General features: G+C 28.7%; 1 protein-coding gene and 1 pseudogene across 3 annotated transcripts; one reads left to right on the top strand and one right to left on the bottom strand.

The window, feature by feature from the left end:
• The first annotated feature begins 2,617 nt into the window (after nt 1–2,617).
• RalGPS (Ral GEF with PH domain and SH3 binding motif) lies at nt 2,618–22,855 on the top strand. Of its 3 annotated transcripts, none has more exons than XM_065511608.1 (7): nt 2,618–2,888; nt 12,693–13,453; nt 13,531–13,858; nt 14,124–14,575; nt 14,640–14,849; nt 15,269–15,394; nt 21,054–22,855. In XM_065511608.1, exons 2-7 carry the CDS (start codon nt 12,894–12,896, stop codon nt 21,715–21,717), a joined length of 2,340 nt encoding a protein of 779 aa, XP_065367680.1. In that variant the 5' UTR covers nt 2,618–2,888; nt 12,693–12,893; the 3' UTR covers nt 21,718–22,855. The 3 variants fall into 3 exon arrangements, with proteins under 3 accessions (XP_065367680.1, XP_065367679.1, XP_065367681.1); XM_065511607.1 differs by having other exon boundaries at nt 12,541–13,453; XM_065511609.1 differs by lacking the exon at nt 15,269–15,394 and having other exon boundaries at nt 12,541–13,453.
• Nucleotides 22,856–24,154: 1,299 nt separating this feature from the next.
• Nucleotides 24,155–24,985, bottom strand: LOC135961512 (3'-5' exonuclease Snipper-like; annotated as a pseudogene).
• Between the last annotated feature and the right edge of the window lie 904 nt (nt 24,986–25,889).

Raw genomic sequence — 25,889 nt, 5'->3', positions numbered from 1 at the left:
AAACTGTTTTTATTAAAATCTTGAAAAAAATAAAACATTTTAAAAAAATATTTTCAATTTTTAGTTTATTAAATGACTGTTATAAAGAAACAAATAAACAAATTGTTATAAAGCTAACAAAACTGTTATAAAGTAAACAACTTTATAAGAAAAATACATAGTAATAGAACTGACATAAGCTTGTTGATAGAATTACAACCACAACTAACTAAACTTTCTACACTAAACTGTTAAAAAAAAAAACCCAAATTCAAATGATTGTTAATTAGAAGAAACCCCTTTTTAAAGTAAGAAATTTTTTGTCAAAATTTTAAAAATTTTCCAAAAAAGAAAACAAAATAATTGTTTAAATTGTATAAAAACGCTCAAAGACAATATCAACAGGTGTTTTAAACCAAAAACCCTAAAAAAGAAGCTTAAATAGTAGAATTTCTAAAATTAAAAAAAAACCGTGTAAACAAAAACGATAATGGATAAAATAAAAATAATGAAAATGAACAAAACTCAGACTAGACAAAAAGGTAAAACATTTATAAAAATATGTAATTGTAAATATAAAATGCTTTTTATTTCAAATTTATTTATTCATTTCAATTGTTTTCTAACTTTTACTTTTTTAACTATTTAATTAAACAAAAAAATCTATATATATTTGAAATTATTGGTCGAAAATATAAGAAAAATACATTTGTTAACAGGTATATTAAAAAAAAATAATTTAATTATTTTCTTTGAACAAAAAACTTTTTAAAATAAATTTTGTTTAACAAAATATAACTAACATACATAAAATATAACATATACATAAATACATACATACTACATATATTATATATATAGATACATATATATCTTTGTGCAGAAAATACAAATAAATAAAATTATATAAATATATAATAATAATAATATAAATATATATATATATATCTAATTATACATATATATACATGCATATATATAAATATGATCATATAAAGGTATACATATACATACTAATTGTGAAAATAAAAAACTTAAAAACCAAAAGTAAAATTACAAATTATACAAACAAACATTATAAATCTATTAAAATCGATGAAGAATAATATAAAAAACAAAATTAATTTATTTATGTATATACACACACACAATAAATCCCAAAAATAAATATAAAATAACTTACCTAAAAAAATATATGAAAATGTGTTTTTATTTTCTCAAAATTGTGTTAAACCGGGATTGTCAATTTTACGTCTGTAGGATTGTTATTTATACACTGTGTTTAGAAGTGATGACAACACAAACGTTTTTTTTTGTTTTTTTTAATGATTTCAATCAAAATTTGTGTTGATTCATCTTGATTTTTTATGACAGTTCGTAGATAGTGAATATGATATTTTTTACTGGACATTTTTTGTTTATGTTTAAAACATATGGTTTCAAATGTAAAAAAAAACTAAAAAGTTGAAAATTAATATAATTTACAAGTTTTACAAAGAAAAGAAGTAAAATAACACAAAACAAACTTTTTAAATTGATTTATAATAAAATACAAATTATTTTTACAATTGTTGTTCGCGTACTTTTTTTGTTGTTTTTCAGATTGAGAGTAATTTATTCTTACTCTCAAAAATAAAGTTACTGGATATTTTTTACTGGAAAGTATGTTGAAATTTAACATAATAGCGGTATTCACAATGTAGAGTACTTGCAATGGTAATGTAGTAAAAGAGCACAATATCAAAAAACTATAAACAAAATACATTAGAAAATTAAATGTTTGTTAATAAATAGCTCTTCTGCTTTTTTGAATACCGCAAATGTTTTATCCAAAAACCTTTGTTTCATTCAAAAAGGCATGGAATAATAACATGGCTTTCAGAATGATGTTTTTGGAGTTATAACTTTTAACACAGTGCCATTTTGGCCGAAAGCTTGCTAAAAAGTTGGCCACACACTGAATGATTTACTAATGTTAGTTCTTCAAGTTTCTCCAACCGACATAAACCTGCCTGTTCTTATTTATTTGCAAATAAAATATCTAAATTTGTACTGCATACTTTAGGGGGCTTTTTTTCTAAAGTTGTTGACTGGACTCAAAAAAAAATTTCCGAGTTTTACCCGGAATTTGTGAATTTTTTTTTCATTACAAACCATCTCCTGAAAATTTCGAATCGAATAAAAAAAAATCAGCCAAATCGCTCCAGCCGTTCTCACGTGGTGGCATTACATACATGGACCATTTCATTTTTATATATATAGAACATTGCATTTTGTCTTATTTCGATAATGGATAATTGCAGTTATTTCGGTATGGGTAGTTGTGAGTTAAGCTGGCCACACACGGATTGTTTGTAAGTCCGATTTGTTCGTGTTCGAGGTCTTGTTACTTGTTAACCGTTTAGAATCGGCACCTAATATTATGTTTTCATATTAATCAGTTAAATTGTTTAGTATGTGGTGAATTAAGTGCTATAAAATTTGAATAATTAAATGTAACGTGTACTACTGTGAATATCTGGCAACATTTCCACATACTACTTCTACTACTCTTTCAATGCAACCCCGTGTTTTTCCAATTATGCAGCAACAACAACAAAGAAAATGTACTTCAAATTTTAGTATGGCAATTCCAGTTGAAAAAAGAACAGCAGTGAACTGACAATCGGTAATTTTTTCTTTTCGATGAGGTATAAAAAAATCTGTGTGTGTTTGAGAAAAAATTAATAAATATAGAATTAAAATTTAATAATTACATAAAAATAACGAAATATATATGTAAAAAGAAAACGTGTGAAACACAAGTGCTTAAAAATGTATAAATGAATGAAAAATCCCATAGAATCAAACTGAATAAAGAATTTTTTCCCAGCTTTCAAAGAAAAAAAAACACGAAATATATAATAGGGGTGAGTTTGCAAATAACGTTGTTTATTGGATTTACTTTTATTTTTTGAAATAAAATGCTAAGATAAATAAATAAACAAAAAATAAAAACTGAATACTTAACCCCGCCTCAGGCGCTCAATGTTTCATTTAAATTGTACGCTATAAAGCAAACTATTAATAGACTTGCACAGAAAGCAATTTCTGGCATGTTTAATTAGCGTCCATTTTTTGTTGGTTTTTTTTTTGGAGAAAAATCAACAAGAACCACACAAATTAAATGTCAGAGGATGTTCTATAAATCTACATTACGAAACATAAACAATAAGAACGAACCATCTAAAAGAAAATGATTCATGTGTATTTTTCTTTTCTTTGTATCACTCAAGCAGAAAAATGTATTTTAAACGCTTCTGTGATGTTTGGGGGTGATAATAAATAAAAATATATTTTCTTTGCAACTAGTGCAATATTTCTTTACTTCAAGTATCAACACAAGACGTTTACATGCGATAGCAAAAACAATTTTATAATCCTGTGCTACTTTTTAATTTTATTTTTACAAAATCGTCTAGTTTCAGGGCCATCGATAAATAAAGATTCTGATAGCAGAAAGAACTACACAATTTGTTATTTATATATGTATGTATGTGTGCATATACACACATGTCTATTAGTATTTATGTTTTTATTGGGGTAAGGTCAGTTAAAACTTGAATTAAACTTGCCATAAACTTTTACCTACCCAGAGCTCGGAATGAAGCTAAAACAGAATTATTAAAAATTATAGTGATTAGTAGATATGATATATTCAATATTAATTCGATTTGGAAAATATAAATTAAAAACATCTTACAAATATAACTTTTCCAAGGTAACTTCAACTCAAAATTATATCATTTCAGTAACGGTGATTTAGCGGTATTTTTGTGCAAACGGCAATTGCTCTTATTTCGGTAACGTTACTTTAGTGATAACGGTAATTTCATCCTGAATTAAATATTTCTATTCTTTTATAAATATTTAAATTATGTTGATTTCAATAACATCAATTATTAAAATTAAAAACTTTTATTATTATAGGTACATAATTTTAAATTATTTATAGAATATTGGAAACGGTATCTAGAAGTAACAACGGTAATTGTGGTTATTTCTGTAACGGTAGCCTACCTTGAAATTTTCTTATATGGGAACTATTTACGAACAAACCTTGAGTTTGAAAATTGAAGATGATTCTGTTTGATTTCAACTTTAAACAACATTACCAACTTAAGAATATATCGTCACCTAAAAAGCTAAATACATTCTTAAATGTTTTTGGTTTCCTTCTACCCTTTATGTGACTCTTAGCCATATATTTTTAATAAAATTCTGTTTGGGGATATCGCATCCTGTCCCACGACATTCACCAAATTTAAATCAATTTATCATTCCAGGTCATAATTTCTTTGATTTATTTCTGAGTATGATTTATAAAGCATTTGATCATATAAAATTGAATTATTTATTCCACATATTCAATATATTCTTCGAACAAATTATAATTTTAAAATTGTGTGTTTTATTAATTTTATCTTACATTTTGGTAGAAAATGGATTCAGAGGATATTCTATAAAAGTCTGATATCAAACATAATTTTTTTTTATTTGACCAAAAATTGTTTTGGTAATTGAATGTTGAGAAATGGCGACTTTGTACCTGTAATAGATGATATTATATTGGTATTGGTAACAATTTATCTTACTCGTCACTTTTGACCACCGTAGAGAACAAAAAAGTCTGATTATCGAAACGGTGAATCTAGATTCTAGAGTGTTATGATTAAAAGCTAAGCGGTTTAAACGCAATGTTTTTTGTAAATCTGTCACCAAAGTGATATTTATGTGGAAGCAAAAACAAAATTTAAAAAATTTTAAAAATTAGTTTTTGTTGCTATAGATACGTTTCAGATATTTAAAAAACATTTTATTGAATAAATAATTCAATAAAAAATCGAGTTAGTTGCGGTTTTTTCTTTATTTTAGTCATTTTGGTAGAACAAAATTTAATTTAAAATTTTTTTATTTTTAAAATTCGAGTTTTGTGCAGTTTTCCTTATATCTTAGCCATTTTTGTAAAAAATAAAAATTTTCATCATTTTGATAAAAAAAAATTGGCTGAGGAGTTATAGCAAAAAACTGCGACAACCTCGATTTTTTCATCAAATTTTTTTCACCAAAAATTATTTTTGCACTATTTTTTCAACAAACTTTTTTTTTACCAAAATTATTTCCCATCAAAAAAATTTTTTTTTTTCTCTAAAATTGCAGCCATAAAATTTGGGATAAAGTAATTATTTTTTTTATTTCATTGTCGTGCTGAAATCTCCAAATTAGGGGCATATTTTTCTCTGCGTATGCCTTTGCACTCTTACAAATTTTCTTCCATCACTGCCTCTTAAATTGTATTTAGATTTATCCGAAAAGGAAAAAGATTTCCATTTCTGTCTCGACTAACTTAAATGTTCTTTGGTAAATTCTATACGAGCAATATGTTTTTTTTTTGTAAATAAGAGGTTGCGGTGCGATTGCAATCAAGACCAGCCTCATTTACCCTGCGGCTAACAGTTCGAGAACTAGTTCCTAATTCTAATTAGAAACTGTTTTTGAAAACTAAAATTGCGAAACATAGTTCTAAAAAAAGTTTCCATTGCATTGTAATATACCTCGAAATATTATCACATTACTTATGTATATTACCGAAATAAAACCCATAAAAGTTTAGTTTCAAAATAATGATCGTTTTCTTAAAACAATATTTCATATAAATTATATTAATATTAGTTTAATTGCTAATTTGTAATCATACTCTTCTACCATCTGTGCACACATGTGATGTGTATAAAGATGTTGAATTCATAAAATTTATTATTTTTATTTCTTTCTAAATCATTTTTAATGGTGTTTAGGTCATCGTATAATTAACCACTGTGAAAAAAATAATGCAATGCAATAGAATATTCGAAACAAAGGCAAGAAATTCAATTTTATTGAAAACTAAATAACAATAAATGATACTTATTGTAGTAGTATTTATAATGTACATATAACATTTCTGCGATCTATCCAACTAACTAAATATAAATTTTAGATTTGTTTGCTTTGGAGATCGTTATTATATGATTAAAATCCACATTAAACTAATGCATTTTGAAATAAGGAACAACAAATTTAAATTTATATTTCAAAATAAAACGAAAATCTATTGTATCTATAGATTTAATGCACGTACACCAAAATTGAAGAAGAAACAAACAAATAGTGAAAAAAATACAAAAAAAAACTTAAATGGATGGATGGATGTTTGTTTACTTCAACAACTTGACCGGCCAAGAAAGTATTTTGTAAATTTTTGTTATTTCGTTTTTTTGAATTGTACAAAGACTAAAGATACTTGGTTTACAAACGTATGTATGTATGTATGTTTATACATATATGAACAATGTAGAAAACAACAAGTAAAATAAATTTAAATAAAATAAAAACAATAAACAAAAGCCCACTAAATATGCAAACGAAACGTATATTGTATTGTGTTCTACAGACAAAACTACTGGCACTACTAACACCACCACCTCCATCCACTATCCGATTCTACTCATTAAGAGGTGTAGAAGGATGAAACGTGTTAAAACTATTTTCTATTATACATTTTCAGTTTTTAATTCATTCATACAACAAAATTCCGAGTACGTTTAAACAAATATATAGCAGAACTTGGTACGTACCTTCCACATCGACATCATCATCATCATTTTCATCATATGATTGTGGTTTTAAATATGTACATATTTATGAATGTATGCAGTATGGTTAGTTGTATAATATACATATATCGTTTAATATGCCAAAAACGTATTTTCCTAACGCCTACTGTTTTAAAATAACAAAAACAAATGCAACAATTTTCCTTGCTATGTTGTACCCGGTTGTAATTGTATGTATAACGTGACCATACAAGTTGCTTTTGATGGGATTATAGCGCTTTTCAAGGCTCATCCCGCTTTTTTCTTGCTTCAGACTTGTAACTACATATATTCTTGAAGAAATTATAAAAACTTATAACTTTAATCATCAACCATTTTTTTTAATCATTTGAATTTTAGATTTTTGACAACTGAGTTAAGTCTTTGACAGTATAGTTTTCGATCTATGTGTATTTATCTATGATTCTAACTATGCTACATCATTTTTAATTGAAATTGTGAAAATTTTAAATGAATTTTTTAAATTCAAATTGAAATAGAGAATTTTAAATTAAGAATTTTCTATTCAGAAACATGGATAGAAAATTGATTTAAAAAAATTGTATGAAAATCACTCATACTCCAATTTTTGTATGAAGGAACAGTGTTTTTCATACAAAAATTTAAAAATTCTTTTCCGTTCGTGTTTCTGAATTAGATGGTACGTTTTAAATTCAGAATATTCTAAATGAAATTGAGAATTTCAACTTTAAATGGAGAAAATTCCAAATAAAATTGATAATTTAATTTGGATTTTTCTCAATTTCATATTGAAATTCTCAATTTCAATTGGAATTTTCACAATTTCAAATTGATATGCTCAATTTTATTTAGATTTTTCTCATTTTCATTTTGAAATTCTAAATTTTTATTGAAATTTTTTCAGTTTTTAAATATAAATTAAGATTTTTATTTCGATTTTTCTCAATTTAAAATTAAAATTCTCACTAATTTCAATTTGAAATTCTGAATTCTATTGCGTGCAAAAATGCGGAATTTGTTAATATTTTTAGGTTTTATTTTGAAACATTTGTACAATATAAATTTATTCAAAATATTGGCCCTTGTTAGCTATGACCTTTTACCATCTTTCTGGCAACACATGGATTCCGAGCCAAAAGAACTGCTCATCTTTTGAGACCAAGAACGAATCAAGTCAATTTCGAATACTCTGTTCTGAAGTGAAGCGTATCCCAGAGAGTGCCTTCTGCATCGATCAAAAGAAATAGTAGTCGGACGGGGCACTGTCTGGACTATAAAGCGGGTGACGTAAAACTTCCCAACCACTTCATTCTAAATAGTTTTTAACAGGTATTGCAACATGTGGCCTAGCTTTGTCATGATGTAATATTACAGTTTCATATATGGCCGCATATTCTGGGCGTTTTTCTGCCAATGCTCGCTTCAAACGAATTAGTTGCGTTCGGTACAGATTCCCCCCTGTGATGGTCTGGTCAGATTTCAGCAGCTAAAAATTCTGCTTGCAAACATTTTGAAATTGCTGATTGAGTAGCTCCTAATGATTTTGCAAGCTCTTGTTGAGTTTGACAACAATTTTCAAGGAATAATGCCTCCAATTCTTGGTCTTCAAACTTTATTTGGCTGGCCTGGGCGATCGCACAAACCATCTCTTGCACGTTGAAACCGATGGAATACATTCACCATAAGCTTTGGTGAGCAATCGATGTGCTTCAAATTAAAGAAGTAAAGCAAAACTTCCCGCAAAACTGACGCTTTGATGGCACTAAAGTCGACATTTTCGAAAAACTTTGTTCAATAACTAAGTCAGAATATATTACAGATATGTAACATTCAGTTGTCAAAAATCAAAACCGCGTTCAAAATATACTATTTTTTGTTAAAAAAGCCATCTGGTCACATTATGTATATGTATGTACTATATTTTGATTGACATTCTATGTGAAATACCTGGTATTATGTTGTTTTTCTTTCTTAATGTAATTCATTGTGTTACCAACAGAACCGTTTTCTTTGAAACTCCTTCAAATTTCTAAACTAACAATAACAAACGATGGATCTGACATTTGAAAACAAAATATGTTTAAACATGAATGTTATGTAAACATAGAGGAATTATGAGAAAATTTATTATGAATACATATTTTTAAATATTAATAAACTATACAAGTTGTTAGTTAGTTCTTTTGAAATTTAAGGTTTTGTTTTGCATGTAAACAGAATATGGCAATTTATTGAGTTAAAGTTCAGTTGATTTAGATTTTTCGCGTTGTTTTTGAGAAATTAAATTTAAACAAGTAAGATTGCTGTGTATACGTTTGTGCAAAATCTTATGCGTTAAAGTCGGAAAAAAATTCTACTAGGTCCTTTGTGATCATCAAAGTTTTGTAGTACTCAGTTCAAAAACTATAACTTTTAAGCTATAAGACACTCTTATCGTTATTTGCACACTTGTGTATAAATTATAAAAAGAATTTTGTAATTTCTTCACTTAAAACTGATGTCATATCTTTTAGTGGCTTTTTTCATAGTGATATAATAATAAACTGTCTTTCTTCCATTTAAATTAATGAAATATGAAATGTTTGCATTTAATACACAACATTTTTTGTGTTCACACAAATGAGTAACTGAAACATTCTGAAGGTTTTTTGGTTTTTATCTAAAAAAAAAAATAAAATGTATGTATACATTGTGGTCAATAAACTATAGTAAATTTTGCGGTAGAATATTTGAAATATTTAAAGAAGCAACAACAACAACCATTACAATAAATGCTAAATATGAATACATTAAAATAATTTCAATATGTGAATTACCATACATAGAATGTACGTAAATATGTAAATAGTTTTATACATGCGCTACTGTTTTCATATTCACATACAGACTGACTACGCTGAGGCAATTTAGTCAGGCAGTCACTCAGTCAGTCATATTAAGACGCCCATTTTTATCGCAAGTGAAAATAAACAAACAAATATCAAGCGAAATATACTTAAATATATGTACAGCAATAACAAAAAAATTGCGCTTGTAAAATAATTAAAATAAAACATCATATCAACAAATGTTATAAAAAAAAAAATTATACAAAAAACCGCTTAAGGAAATATGTATATAAATGAAACAAATTTAAGGAAAACGAATACATCGACAGTCAAGCTCGATTATTTATCACTTTAAAGGGAAATACCAATTTGCAATGAACGAACGAAAGTATTTCCATGATAGCAGCAAGCGAACTTTAGCAAAATTGTATTCAAAATTTTTGTTAATCTAATGTTGGGCTTTTTGTTGTTATTCAAATGAATAGCTTGTGTTAAATGATTTGTCAGCTTTAAAGTATCAAGGGTCAGTTTTGTTAAAAATTCTTTTATCAATATATTTTTTTCCAAGATTTTTTTTGCAAATACTATGAAATATATGAATATTATTGTGCATAGCAGCAATGTCCATTGAACTTTTGTTAAATGTTAAAAAATTTTTAATTTCATTTCATGTTTTGAGAAAAAAAAGAACTTTATCACAATGAGTAATTGATTTTTTTTAAATTCTTTATGAAGTCCTTTTAACTTTAAGTATATTTTGTTGCAATTACCTTCATTCCTTCTAAAGACTGTATCAGAGCTTTGAATAATATAATTTAATGTGAGCTTAATTCACTAAAATCTTAAGCTGAATTCACCCATGAGTTTCTGACACATATTTTGTTCGGAACAATTTTTTTTTTATATGTAGTTTGAAGTCTCTCTCAAAAATAGAACGTCAAACTACATATAAAAAAAATGTTCCGAACAAAAAATGTTTCAGAAGCTCATGGGTGAATTCAGCTTTAGTTCATTAAAAAATGCCATACTAAATTGTTGTTATATTTGTATACCCTTCACCATTAGCGGTAAGGGTATGTAATTTCTAAAAATTTCATTTGTGACCCCTAATGTCAGAAAAAAAATTTTCGAAGCCCCTAAATCTATATACATATATAAAAATGAAATGGTCCATGTATGCTAGACCGATTTGGCTGATTTGTTTTTATTCGATTCGAAGTTTTCAGGAGATGGTTTGTAAAGAAAAAAAATTCAAAAATTCCGGGTCCAGTCAACTGTAATAAAAAAGATCCCTAAAGTATGCAGTACAAATTTAGATATTTTTTTGCAAATAAATAAGAACAGGCAGGCAAACTTGAAGAACCAATATCGGATACTCTGTTCCAAAGTGAAGCGTATCCCAGAGTGAGCGTTCTGCATCGATCGAAACAAATAGTAGTTGAACGGAGCAAGGTCTGGACTATAAATCGGATGAGTTAAAACTTCCCACATCATTCTAAATAGATTTAGCTGATATTGCCGAGTGTTGTCATAATGGAATATTACGGTTTCATGTCTGTCCGCATATTCTGGTCGTTTTTCGGTCAATGCTCGCTTCAAACGAATCAGTTGCGTACGGTACAGGTTCCCCGTGATGGTCTGGTCAGATATCAGCAGCTCATAATAGATAGGAGCCTTTTGATTTGATTTGGTATCGATTCGGCTGGTTGGCCGGTCTTCACATACGATAATTTACGCTTAGGGTTGTCGTAATGGATCCATTTTTCATCGCAAGTTATGATTCGGTGTAAAAATTATTTTCTTTTAAAGCGTTAAAGCATCATTGCAGATATACAAACTCGCCTTTCAAGGTCTCTCGGTAATTTTCATGCTTTTGAAGGAATCCTACTGTTCACAAACGTTTTGAAATTAAAGAAGTAATGCAAAACTTCCCGCATATGACGCTTTATTGTCACGAAATTCGACATTTTTGAAGCAAAAAAAAAACATTGTTGTCTATAATGTTCAGTAACTAAGTGAGAATAAATGACAGATATGTACTCTGTAAATTGAGGGTAAAAAACCGCGTTCAAAATATACTCCATCTATTGTAAATCCATCATTTTTAAGTCATAAACCCAAACCCAATATTTTTGATCGATATCAGGATTACCAAACCATTAACATAAACAATATCCAACGATAAAAACTCTAATCCTTATATAACGCCATAGAAATCAGTCCGACAATGGGTAAAATCGGGAAAAAAAATTTTAGCCCTAAAAATATTTTTTACTCCGAATTTTTTTCAAAAGAAAATTTTTTTATCCGGATTTATATTCACCAAAAATAATTTTTTGATATTTTTTTATTTGGGACCAACAAATTTTTTCTTCAATTTTTTTTTTCAATAACAATTGTTTTTAAACTTTATTTTAAAGTACACTTCGGTGAAGGATGTATAAGATTCCATTTTCATTCACTATGATTTTGTGAATGTGTTTACCTTGGCAACATCAAACCTTACTCGTAAAAGTCAGATTTTGCAATTCTCCTTACATAATCCTCGATGGGTACTAAGTTTAGAATGATGTCCATGGGCGACTGTGGGTTAATTCATATGTCTCCAGTTAAGCCAATTGAGGAAAATTTTTGGAATTTGGCCAGTGTCTTCCTAAATATATTTTTTTTCAATTAAAACTAAAAGTTGCTGAAATATAAAATTTATTCTTATTTAATTTCAAATACAAAGAATTTCCAACAACATTTTATTTTCATTTGTTTATTTAAATTTTATTAAACACTGTGCCCTGGAATCTGTTCTTCTCAGCCTCCTCACAGTCCAAGTGTAGATGTGTGTATAATAAATTGTGTCTGGTGGTTGATCTTAAATTAGTGTGTAATTAGTGAAGGTTACAGAGGCCATAATATGTTGCCGATAAAAATCATATGACGTTGCTTTTTATACAAAATGAACACGAAATACAAATAATTTCTTTCATTTCTAAAACTAAACTAATTAGAATATCTATATGTATGTACAAATGTATAACACTGGAATGCGATTATTAAATTGAAAACATTTCATTTCATTTTAGCAAAACACCAACGATATACAGCTTTAATAAACAAAAAAAAAAACAACAAGTATAAGAAATTAATAAATATTAGACGGAGAAAAATAAAGAAGAAAAATAAAAGCGAAAAATAATTCATTTATTAAACAAACATCATTTCGAAATCATTTCAGATACGGAAATGTATATTAAAATAATAAAAATTAAACAAAAAATATAATCATCACTCAACAATATGGTGGGTACAAGCTGGTACTTGATTACGAATATGTGAATAGAACTCCTCTGGAATAAACATTGTGACAACATTATTGAATATGTGCATGGATTGGAAAGGGCCGACGACATCATATTGAACATAAACAGAATTGGTCATGATGCGTTATTCGGAAATATCGAGAGAATTATCAAATGATAATTTACGTTATGTTGAGATTGGCAGTGGCGGCAGTAGTCAGCAGGATGATTGTCCCTTACATTTAACACGGGAAGCTTCACCCATGAGTGACATTTCAACGGGTAGTGGTCCTTTGGTAAATCAATCGCCCGCATCCACATGCAGACGGCACCATCATCAACGCATGCGTTCTAAACAACGTTACGACGATGATCATTACGATAATATATCGTTGGGTAATAAAAATAATTTCAGTGGCTTTTATGCGGGTCTACGCAATTCGAAACGTTTCTCTAGCAGCGGCAGCAATGGCAGTGTTAATGGCACCGCTAATGGGGCCGCAACTATAGCCTATGTACGTCAGCGCAAAGACAGCACACAGTCCACACAAAGCTGTCAATTTGAAGGGGATTCACCACTCAAACAAAACATTAGCAAATCGTTAAACATAAAAGGATCGAGGCGTAAGAATTCCATTGGTTGCCTAAATGCGTTCTCCTCTTCGCCTGATTCGCCCGGCAACTACTATGGTGTGGGGTAAGTTTAACTAATTACAATACATAAATAATCTTTTTTTTTATTGTTTAATTAAAATGTTTTGTTTAATTTTAAAGATCCGGTCCTCCTTCCTTAAAATCCAATAGCTTGCCCGGTCATGCTTCTATCAAGACTTCCTTAGACTCTACTATTTTAAGTGCTTTACGTATACCCGCCGATGAATTAGCCAATCAATTGACTTTATTGGATTTTCCTATCTTTGCTGCCATACAACCAGACGAGTTGACCAGCTGTGCTTGGACCAAAAAAGATAAACACGTTATTACACCGAATATTGTTGCATTTACAAAGCGTTTCAATCACACCAGCTTTTGGATTGTTCAAGAGATACTCAGTGGTGAACAGCCGAAACAAAGGGCCGAGATATTGGCGCATTTCATAAAGGTATGTAATTTAAAATTGGTTGGTTATGGGATTATTTAAAAATGTACTCTTTTTAAATGGTATTTATGTAAAAGTACCCTTTTTAAAAAAGTATACTTTTAAAAGAGTACCGTTTTATAAAAGTACATTTTAAAAAAAGTACCCTTTTATAAAAGTACCTTCTAAAAAAGTAACCTTTAAAAAAAGTACCCTTTCAAACAAAATCCTCCTTTTCCTGTTATTTCTTAATTTTTAACCAATTCATCGCCCACCCACCCTCGCTCAGGTTGCCAAAAAACTACACGAACTTAATAATCTACACTCTCTATTTGCCATTATTTCGGCTATGCAAAGTGCCAGCATTTATCGTCTGAAAAAAACCTGGGCTTGTCTAGCCAAAAAGGATAAACAAAGCTATGAACGTCTGAGTGACATATTCAGCGATCAAAATAATTGGGAGAATTTGCGAGCCTATTTGGAAAGTTTGCGTTTACCCTGTATACCCTATTTGGGTTTATTTCTCACCGATCTGATATACATCGATTTGGCGTATCCGCAAAAAGATGGCATTGAACCCGAATCTCGGCGTATACGTATGAATAATATTTTAAGAGTTATTGCCAATTACCAGGAATCAAATTACAAGCATATACAACCCGTAGATGCAACACAGAAGTATTTAACCTCCATAAGGTATATAGAAGAATTGCAAAATATATTTGAGGAGGAACAATACAAGTAAGTAAAATTGTAAAGTTTTATAGATCATAAACACGTATTAAATAATTTGTTTTTGTTGTAGGAAATCCTTAAAATTGGAACCCATTTCGCCTTTGGTTCCCAGCTCTTCTTCTTGCAGTTCTAAGGAATCATTTAATGTGGATGCTGTTACGCCCGCTTTGGCCTGTTTAAATCTATCGCCCGCAAAAAATTCAGCTTCGGTACGTGTGCCCAACTCCTCGGCTGTTAAATTTATACCCGGTCATCGTAAATGTCGCAGTCTGGGCACCAAGTAAGTTTTACTTTCTTTCATTATCTATATTTAATCATTGATTTCATCTACAATTTCACTGTACAACAATAAAAACGTATTTTTTATCCTTCCTTTTATCTGTGCTCTCCACTTAAATACACCACCATCTACCAACCACGACCACTACTACTACTTTATTGGATCTCAAAAATTGTTTTTTCTGTGAAATTCTGTGAAAAAATACAAAACATTTGTACACTTTAACAACCATTAATTCATTATAAATATTTTCATCATTTATCAATTTAAATTCAATTTATTTAATATTGTCTATATAATAATTCTGTTGCAAATTTTGTTGTGTCTGCGTGCGTGCATTCGTGAGCTTTTTTATTTGTTTATTTTCGATATTCTTTTTGTTTTTATCTATCTCTATATATCTGTATCTATCTATGTAGGTTTCGTAGCACCAGTTTGCCGCGAAATTTTTCACAAAAGTGTCATTGCTCACTTATAATGCTAACAAAATCTGGCATTGTTGTCAATGCTACTGCAACACATAAACGTTGTCCATGTCATTGTCGGTGAGTTGTTTCCGGTCATCAGCTTTTTAACGTCAAAATAAATTATTAAAATATTAATAATAACACTTTTTAAATGAAGCGCTTTAAAACATCTGTTTGCCGCTAAATAATAACCCATTATTATTTCATATATTTTTGTTTTCTATTTTATTTTTTTAATTTAATTTCCTGCTTTTTTACTTGCTTGATTGTTTGATTTGTTAATATGGTAAATTTGCCTGAAACCCTCGTTTACTTACCCACATTTAAAGTCTATTTGCACGATCACATTTAACGACTTCATTTTGGGAGAGTAATAAAAATAATATCAAATCCGCTGGTAAAGAAATAAAGAATATTTCTTATAAACATAATATGTTAATTTTATGCTATGATCAACATATCAAAAAATATACTCTTTTGTTCATTCGTTACAATTTCTAGTAAAGAGAGCTATTTAATATCTCCTATAAACATTTATTTTATGTTAATGTTTTAAAAAATACATACTTTTGTATTCTACTGTTCCAAAAAATGTGTCGAAAATGTGATTGTTTAAAGGAGCTTTTAGGAGATTAATCTAACATATAAAGCTGATTTAATTTCGTTAGTGGATGTATACATACTGTTATTTTAAATCTTACCTTCATACAGGGCAACTTTTTTAAGAGTATTACCTTTTTCTTCAAAATATGTTACCTTTTTCTCGATTTATATGATCAATAGATCAAAATATACACCCTTTTGTTCATTTGTAAAATCTTTTAGTAGTAATAATCAACTACTGGCCCTTTCGTACCAGTAAAAACACAATGGAAATTCTATTCCGTAATTTCAAAAATATTACCAAATATATACATGAGGCATTTCATGTCAAGTGAACTAACTTTTGAAATCGATGTCTTTCGATCGGCATGAAATTTGCGCCAAGGTTTATTTTGGATAGTAGTAAGTCAGACACAATTTTAAACAACAAGATCGGTTAAGAACTCTCTGAGTTGAAGCAGCTATTGTTCTTAGCAAAATATGTCCGAAATAGTTTAGATAGCTATTTATCCAATCTTTGGAAAAAACAAATTAAAAAAAAATTGTTGACTCTTTTTTTAAAATGCGACCTTTTTGTATTTTTTTTTGCTCAAAATAAAGCTTTGGTCTTTTCCTTAAATAGCTTTTTTTTTGTCAGAGTAAGTAAAGACATACAATTTTTGATTTTTTTTTTTCTTTCAAAATGACCCCTTTTTATACCCTTCACCTTCGTGAGAATTTCCACAATATAATTTTCCGACCATATTAAGTATACATATTCTGAATCCTTATAGATAGCGGAGTCGATTAATGTACGTACGTCTGTCTTTTGAAATCAACTTTCCGAAGCCCCCAAATAACTTTCATACTCGATTGATGCACCAATATCTCCGGAATTCTTCCGGCTCGGTTGCTATTTAAAATCGCTCCATAAATGGCTGAGATATAAGGGAAAAACCACGACAACCTCGATGTTTGACCTATATCTGGATTACTAAGTCATTAATATAGACAATATGGATATCTAATGATAGATATTTCAAAGACCTTTACAACGTCAAATATAAAAACTACATTGGACCTACATGTCAAAATCAGAAAAAAAAATTTTTTAACCCGATTTTTTTACACCAAATGCTTTTTTCTCTAAATATTGAAAAAACAAAAAAAAAGTTTTTTAAAATTTAAAAAAACATTTCGAAAAATTTTTATTTCCAAAAAATTAAAAAACAAATTTGAAAAAAAAAAATAAATTTTGTTTAACTAAAAATATTAAAAATTTTTATTTTGAAGAATAATTTGGTGAAGGGTATATAAGATTCGGCACAGCCGAATATAGCTCTATTACTTGTTTTATTTTTTTTTGCTCAAAAGAAAGCATAAGTCTTTTCCTTTAAGACCATTTTGGTCGATTAGTGGGATATCTATCAAAACAAATATTTTTTAGTTGCAGGCATACGATTTTTTTTGGAAAATGAAAAACAGTTTTGACTGTTTTTTCAAAATGGCCCCTTTTTATACCCTTCACCTTCGTGAGAAGGGTATATATAAGTTTGTCATTCCGTTTGTAATTTCTACATTTTTCATTTCCGACCCTATAAAGTATATATATTCTGGATCCTTATAGATAGCGGAGTCGATTAAGCCATGTCCGTCTGTCTGTCAGTCCGTCTGTCTGTCTGTTGAAATCAGTTTTCTGAAGACCCCAGATATCTTCGGGATCCAAATCTTCAATAATTCTGTCAGACATGCTTTCGAGAATTTTGCTATTTAAAATCAGCAAAATCGGTCCACAAATGGCTGAGATATGAGGAAAAAACCAAGACAACCTCGATTTTTGACCTATTTTTTTTACCTATATCTGGATTACTAAGACATTAATATAGACAATATGGATATCTAATGATAGATATTTCAAAGACATTTGCAACGACGTATATAAGACCATAGTAAGTTGTACCTACAATGGGTCAAAATCGGGAAAAAAATTTTGAACCCGAATTTTTTTTTTAAAAAAAAAAAAATTTTTAAATTTAAAAAAAATTTTTAAATTTAAAAAAAAAAAATTTTTAAATTTAAAAAAAAAAAATTTTAAATTTAAAAAAAAAAAATTTAAAATAACAATCGAAAAATTTTTTTTCCAAAAAATTCAAAAAACAACTGGAAAATAAATTAAATTTGTTTATTTAAAATTTTGAAGTATAATTTGGTGAAGGGTATATAAGATTCGGCACAGCCGAATATAGCACTCTTACTTGTTTAATTTTATTTTTTGCTCAAAAGAAAGCTTAGTAGATCTATTCCATTAAGAGATTTTTGGTCGCTTAGTGGGATGCGAGTGGAATATCTATAGAGTGTCAAAAAAACCGGCAAATTTAAAAAACCGTTCGGGTTTTTAAATATGTAAAATTCATTGGTTTTTCAACAAGATTTGACAACTTGGAGTTTGATAGTTATGAACATTTTTATACCCTTCACCTTCGTGAGAAGGGTATATATAAGTTTGTCATTCCGTTTGTAATTTCTACATTTTTCATTTCCGACCCTATAAAGTACATATATATATTCTGGATCCTTATAGATATCGGAGTCGATTAAGCCATGTCCGTCTGTCTGTCTGTTGAAATCAATTTTCTGAAGACCCCAGATATCTTCGGGATCCAAATCTTCAATAATTCTGTCAGACATGCTTTCGAGAATTTTGCTATTTAAAATCAGCAAAATCCGTCCAAAAATGGCTGAGATATGAGGAAAAAACTAAGACAACCTCGATTTTTGACCTATATCTGGATTACTAAGTCATTAATATAGACAATATGGATATCTAATGATAGATATTTCAAAGACATTTGCAACGACGTACACATCTGCTCAAAATAATAGATACACCTAATTGGAAAAAATTTAAATGGCGGTAACATTGAAAATTTCCTCGCAAGCGTTAAGAATACATCATATTATTAAAATTTCTATCTGGCAATGTCATGTCAGTCAAAAATCTGGCAACTATTTGCTTTCATGTTGATTTTTAAAAACGAATTTATTTGAATTACAAAAAATTATTTGCTCATAAAAATAGATACACATCAGTAATTTGTAATTTGTTTATATAAAATTTTTTTTTTGTGCAATTTTTTGTTCCTATTTACGTGAAACAGTAAGTATAATTTAAATTTTAGCAACAATTTTATAAAAATAGGACTCTTTTGAAGAAAATGGGACGAAATCATCATTGTACCGAAGATGAGAAAAAAATTGTTCAAACGATGAGAAATCAAGGAAAATCATTACGAGAAATAGCAAAGAGCATAGGAAGATCTTTACATTTTGTCCAAAATGCTTTATCTAAAAAACAAAAAAGAGAAACTCGCGGTAGACCAAAGAAAACCAGTCCAGAAACAGATAGGCGGATCGTCCTTATGGTTAAAAAAGACCCTTTCATATCATCGAAAGCTATTTCTGCGGAGCTATGTAATGAAATCAGACCACAAACAGTTCGTCGTCGTCTTTTACAAGCTAAATTGCCGGGAAGAATTGCCAGAAAAGTGCCACTAATGCGCCAAAAAAATATCAAGACAAGATTAGAATTTGCTAAAGAGCACTTACAATGGTCCGGGTGTGAAGGCGAAAAAAAATGGAGAAATATTTTATGGAGCGACGAAACAAAAATAAATTTGTTTGGAAACGACTGCCAAAGAAATGTACGCCAACCAAAAGGAAAAGAATTCCACGTTAAATTTACAAAAAAGACGGTAAAACATGGCGGGGGAAACATAATGGTTTGGGGTTGCTTTTCATGGAATGGTGTTGGTCCGATATTCCGAATAGAAGATACCATGAATGCTAGTGGGTATAGAGACATATTGGAAAACATAATGCTTCCATATGCATCGGAAAATATGCCATTAATATGGACATTCCAGCAGGACAACGACCCAAAACATAGTTCAAGATTAGTTAAAAACTGGTTCTTGGAGAATAACGTACCTGTTTTAAGCTGGCCCAGCCAATCCCCTGATTTAAACCCAATAGAAAACTTGTGGAGTGAATTAAAGATAAGGCTTTCGAAGGAAGTTTTCAAAAATAAAGACGATTTATGGGAGAAAACGCAAAAAATATGGTACGAGATTCCATTGGAGAAGTGTCAGAACTTGATATCCAGTATGCCCAGAAGAGTGGAGAAAGTTTTACAAAACAAAGGTGGATATACTGGATACTAGCTTTACTTTAATAATAAACTAATTTTTTTAAGATAAAATTTATTAGCTTTTGTTTAATAAGAATTTTTAAAAATGTATCTATTATTATGAGCACCAAATTTTTCGAAATTTAAGAAATTTAATTTACTTTATAATATTTATTATTAATTATGAAATATTTTGTTTTTGTTTTTTACTCTCCTTTTAACTATAAATAAAAATCGACTGAATTTTTTTTATAATTTTACAATATACCATTATTTTTTTTCGTTTTTAAAAAATAAATTTTGGTGTATCTATTATTTTGAGCAGATGTGTATATAAGACCATAGTAAGATGGACCTACAATGGGTCAAAATCGGAAAAAAAAATTTTAACCCGAACTTTTTTTTCAAAAGAAAAATTGAAAAAACAAAAACAAAATTTTAAATTTAAAAAAAAAATATAAAATTTAAAAAAAAAATTTTAAATTTAAAAAAAAAATTTAAAATAACAATCGAAAAATTCAAAATAACAATCGAAAAATTTTTTTTTCCAAAAAATGAAATAAAAAAAACTGGAAAAAAAATTAAATTTTGTTTACCTAAAAATATTTAAAATTTTGAAGTATAAGGTATATAAGATTCGGCACAGCCGAATTAGCACTCTTACTTGTTCAACTTTTTACTGGGGTATACATGTGGACTGACCCGATATAGTTTTAAGAGTATTAGCTACTTTTTAATTTAGTTTGTGTTCCCCCACCAACAACACCTTTTCATTTGCCACAATTATTTGCCGTTTTCTATATAAGTTTTAAATAATTATGTTGTGTTTTTAATAAAAATGTCTACTAAAAAAACAAAATAAATTAATTTGTTTCTACCTTTTTAATTGTTTTCTTATTAAAGACTTTATAAATATGATCAATTAAACAATAAATACTAATATATTTATTACCTAACTTCTCTTTACAGCATTTTCGGAAAGTCCAACAATAGCAACGATGCGATAGCTGGCCAAAATGGGGCATGTTACGATGCCCACTATCACGATCACAGCGCATTAAGTCAGCAACTGCAACAGCGACATCTACTTGATGACTCCGTACTGGAACAGCCACAATGTGGTGGTGTTGGTGGTGGTGGCACACCCAACGGTAGCATACACATTAATTTAAGCGATAATACAGACGTTATAGCATGTCACTTGCACGAAGTCAGCGCTCTTAATATACCCACAGATGAGACAAACTCCTTGCAGGGTTGCGTCAGACGTAAAACCGTACAGAAAGAGGGTCGTAAACCAGCGGTGGCCTCCTGGCAACGCTACTGGCTGCAGATATGGGCCAATTCTTTAGTGTACTTTCCACCCAAATCATTTAAGGGCAGCGAACGTAATGACTTTAAGCGTGAGCCCTGCAAGGTGTGTCCCCTGGAGGGTTGGTTTGCTCAAGTCATTGACAATCCAAAACATAAAAATACATTTGAATTGTATCACCGTACGTTGGGTACAATATATAAATTTCGTACCGACAGTCCTCAGACCACACAACTGTGGTGTAGTACTATTTGCAAGTTGGCCCTACAGCAACATCGTACACCGCAAACCTTGCCCATTAATTTAATGTCCTTTGAATAGGATGCTTAGTTAATCTAAAGCTAATTTTGATATTCAACTACTAAATAGGAAATTATAGCCGGCCAAGGTATATTTGTTGTTTTTTATTGTAATAATTATCCCATAAAATAGGCTTTAGTAGGCTATAATAATAGTTAATAATTTCTGTGTCTTAATTCTGTTTGTTTTTATACAACTTTTTCATAGCTTATGCCAAAAAAACAAGAACAAAAAACTAACCTTTTCTAAAAGTTTCACTTGATATCTCATTCAACAAAAAAAAAAGTTAAAGTAACATAAAAATACTCTTAATCGTTAAAACTACAATTAATTTACTTTACTCAAACAACCAACAACAACTATTTAATTTCTAAGACTGACAATAATTAAACGAATTCTTTAATATTAAATTAAGTTTAATAAAAAAACCTAAACTTAATAAAAATAGTAACAATAATAATCATGTTGATGATGATGAATGTTGTGTAATCTGTTTTAGTTACTCTACAACTCAGTGTGTTTTTCCTTGATATGTAAATACCTGTAGTTAAAGTAAAGTCTTTAAGGCTTTTTTACACTACATAAAAGTAAATCAACGAATTTTGTTTTGTAACTACCTACATACATACATACATATATTTATTAAATAAAAATATATAAAAATTAGTATTTAAAGGCAAAACAACATTTCAATTTAGGGCATTTCATTACAAAAAGCAACAGCATCATGATTATTACAAACATTTCATTTAGTTTTCTATATTTGTTTTTTTTTTATATTGCACCCAATTATTTCTTAATTATTTATACATTAAAATCAAATCTACTTGTTAATTAAGGTTTATTATTATTATATACATGTAGAAATGCTAAAACATTTAAATATTTTTTTTTTACATCTCTTTAGTGTTTAAGATAAATTATTTGTTACGAGAAATCACTCACTTTACTCACTCTATTTCTCAATCACTCTCACACTACTCGATAGTTTTCTTCACTCACGTTAAATAATTTGTACAACAATAATAAAATTAACAATAAAAGATCAAAATTTGTATTGTTTAGTATTAAGTTTACACACATAGAAAATATTAGAGAAAAAACAAAAAGATATTAATAAAAACTCAAAAAATATATATATTTAAAAAGAAAACGAAAATCTGTATGTTATATGAAATTTTTTTTTCTTAATTAAAGTGAAAGTTTTAAAGTTGAATACTAACGGATATGTTCTGACAGATCGCCAAAGTGGTTTCTGCATGTTCTGAAACTCATGCGCTTTGCTTGTGATTTGCCGTCTGCATATTTTTATAGATTTTTTTTAGGAATAATAACAAGTTACTTCATTTAAATTATTCACAGCACTTACAACACATCTTTTTCGAAGAACATTTAGATCAGGTGGCGTTCGAAATTTATTTCGATTACGAGTGGGAAAATTTGCCCTCAGGTTATTATTTAAATCGCCAGTGCATAATAAAACAATGGCCAGACAAAATTAACAAAACCGAAGAATATTTTTTAAATTTCATATTTTTAATAAAAATTTTAAAAAAATGTTACTATTTTCGATTCAAATAAAAAGAAAAAATACATATTTAATGCAATCAATTCATCATATTATTGTTTCTTTTGGTTCTAAAGTATTAATAATTAATATTAATACGCCTATTCATAACATTTTTAATTTATTTCATAAAGCTTTGATAAAATACAAATTTTATTGGAAATAAGCACATGTGCAGAAAATTTATTAATAAACGTTTTACAGATTAAAAATTAAAAGTTATACAAAATTCAGTTACTTTTATAAATTCAATTAATTGTATTGTTTGAGTTAAAAATTAAATATAAAAAGTTAAAAAAGAATATAAAATTAATTAAATAATTTCCTGAAATCATTTTTAAATTATCATTTTGTTTAGAAACATTTTATATTCCATTCAGTTGGTGTTAAATCCGTGGTTATACATAAGATTTTCTATAGAAACTCTTATACAGAATACTTTCTAAAGAAAATTTATTTTGGTAATTTATTTTAAATATGAAATAGTATCAAAAAAGTACAACTAATCCATCGCTGTTACACAATCGTAAAAAAATTGTTCTAAAGCAGGTATACTAATTTATATTAATGCGCTTATTCATACTAACATTTTTATTTTATCAAAGTCTCACAAAAAAAAGTTTTTTAAAGCTGAAATTTTATTAGGAATTTGTCATAAAATATTTGATTAAATAAAAAAAAATCATTATGAATAAGAGGTTTAAAGTTTATTAATAAACGTTTTATAGATTAAAAATAAAAAAAATTAAAAGTATTACAAAATTCAGTTACTTCTTTCTTTATAAATTCAATTAATTGTATTGTGAGTTAAAAATTAAATATAAAAAGTTAAAAAAGAATATAAAATTAATTAAATAATTCCCTGAAATAATTTTTAAATTGCCATTTTGTTTAGAAACAATTTAGATTCCATTCAGTTGGTGTTAAATCCGTGGTTATCTTCAAAGTAACACCATTATTTATCAGTTTTTGAGTGAGGGCAGCTAAATTTTTTGCATAATCTATACCCGAATGCTTTTTACCCACAAATTGCACGCCTACATAACTCAGGGCATATGAAAATTTACTAGTTTTGTTTCCGTACTTATTCATGCAGATTTCACGCATATCAATCCATTGATTGAAGTATTTCGGTTTTACCAAACCTTTTCTACGACATTCGTTGCAGAATTAAGCCAAAGTCACATTCACTCCATGTCACAAAGGCACAATTTCCCTGCTTATTCTCCTTCGATTCTTTTGGCAACATTAGATTGCGTGATCTCAATTCTTTGCGCAGCCAATCCTCGAACAGTTTTAAGGTGTACTGCAGAGGTATGCCATTATCGACAGTTCGCTGAGTAATGCCAGTGAGCTCGAGGCAATATTCACTTAATATGGGTCTTTCAATTGGCTTTACATATTGATGAAATTGTGCTTCAATTTGGCCAGTTTTTAAGTTGAAAAGAACGGCTGGAAATTCTGGAAAATAAAAAAATTTAATACATATGTATATATGTATGAATATAGATAAAAAAAAATTACCAATAATTTCTGATTTTCTTAATTCAGCTAGTCGTGGTTGATCCCCAAAACAAGTGGCCTCAAAATCGACAGCAATAATATACTTGTAGGGGTGTTGAGAGTTTGTGGAATTAGTTTGATGTCTATTAAATAAAATAAAGATAAGAAATATTTGTATTTATAAATTGGTTTAAAATTTTTGAATACTTACGAAAACATTGTCCTTTTTTAAAAAAAACTTTTAGTTTTTTTATATTGAAAAATAATTTCCAATAAACACCAACTGGGTTTGAAAGCTAATTTCAAATTAACTACTGTACCAGGGGTATTTTTCGTTTGTGCCAAGGTGCATTTAATAAGGTGCCATCGGGAAATATCAAGCGATAATGTCAAACTACATATATAAAAAGTATTCGCCGGAACGCCATTATGTCAAACTCCATATATAAAAAATTAGTGAACTCTCCTGTATTTATTTCAATTCGCCACTGCTGTGACCTTGTTGAATACGCCTTGGTTTGTGCTAATAGCAACTGAAATTTGTATTCATAGGTGATTTCATCACAAATTCGGGGATTCCCACTTTGTAGAAAGAATGATTGTAGAGAAACCATTAATTTAAACAAGTTGGCAGCACAAAGAAATCAGGCTAATTTGACTATTTTTATACCCTTCACCTTCGTGAGAAGGGTATATATGTTTGTCATTCCGTTTGTAATTTCTACATTTTTCATTTCCGACCCTATAAAGTATATATATTCTGGATCCTTATATATAGCGGAGTCGATTAAGCCATGTCCGTCTGTCTGTTGAAATCAATTTTCTGAAGACCCCAGATATCTTCGGGATCCAAATCTTCAATAATTCTGTCAGACATGCTTTCGAGAAGTTTGCTATTTAAAATCAGCTAAATCGGTCCACAAATGGCGGAGATATGTTAACCGATTAACTGTTAATAGATTGAATACCCTAATTCTTACCCTACAATAACACAATCAGAAAAAATTTTCGGTAGGTTATTTGCACATAAATTGTATGAAAACATGACGTCTTTTAGTTTGTTTATACCCTACACCACCATAGTGGGGAGGGTATATTGGATTAGTGCAGATGTTAGTAACGC

This window comes from Calliphora vicina, chromosome 5, assembly GCF_958450345.1.
Source record: "Calliphora vicina chromosome 5, idCalVici1.1, whole genome shotgun sequence".
NCBI classification, from domain to species: Eukaryota; Metazoa; Arthropoda; class Insecta; order Diptera; family Calliphoridae; genus Calliphora; species Calliphora vicina.
Note: the sequence above shows the minus strand (reverse complement) of the source record. Positions and strands in the feature narration are given on the sequence as shown.

Excerpts from the sequence above, each read along its gene's own strand:
- RalGPS (XM_065511608.1), top strand. The coding sequence starts at position 12,894 with ATGATGCGTTATTCGGAAATATCGAGAGAATTATCAAATGATAATTTA. Across the intron at positions 13,859-14,123 it reads TATTGGCGCATTTCATAAAG|GTTGCCAAAAAACTACACGA; the intron begins GTATGTAATTTA and ends ACCCTCGCTCAG. Across the intron at positions 14,850-15,268 it reads TGTCGCAGTCTGGGCACCAA|GTTTCGTAGCACCAGTTTGC; the intron begins GTAAGTTTTACT and ends CTATCTATGTAG.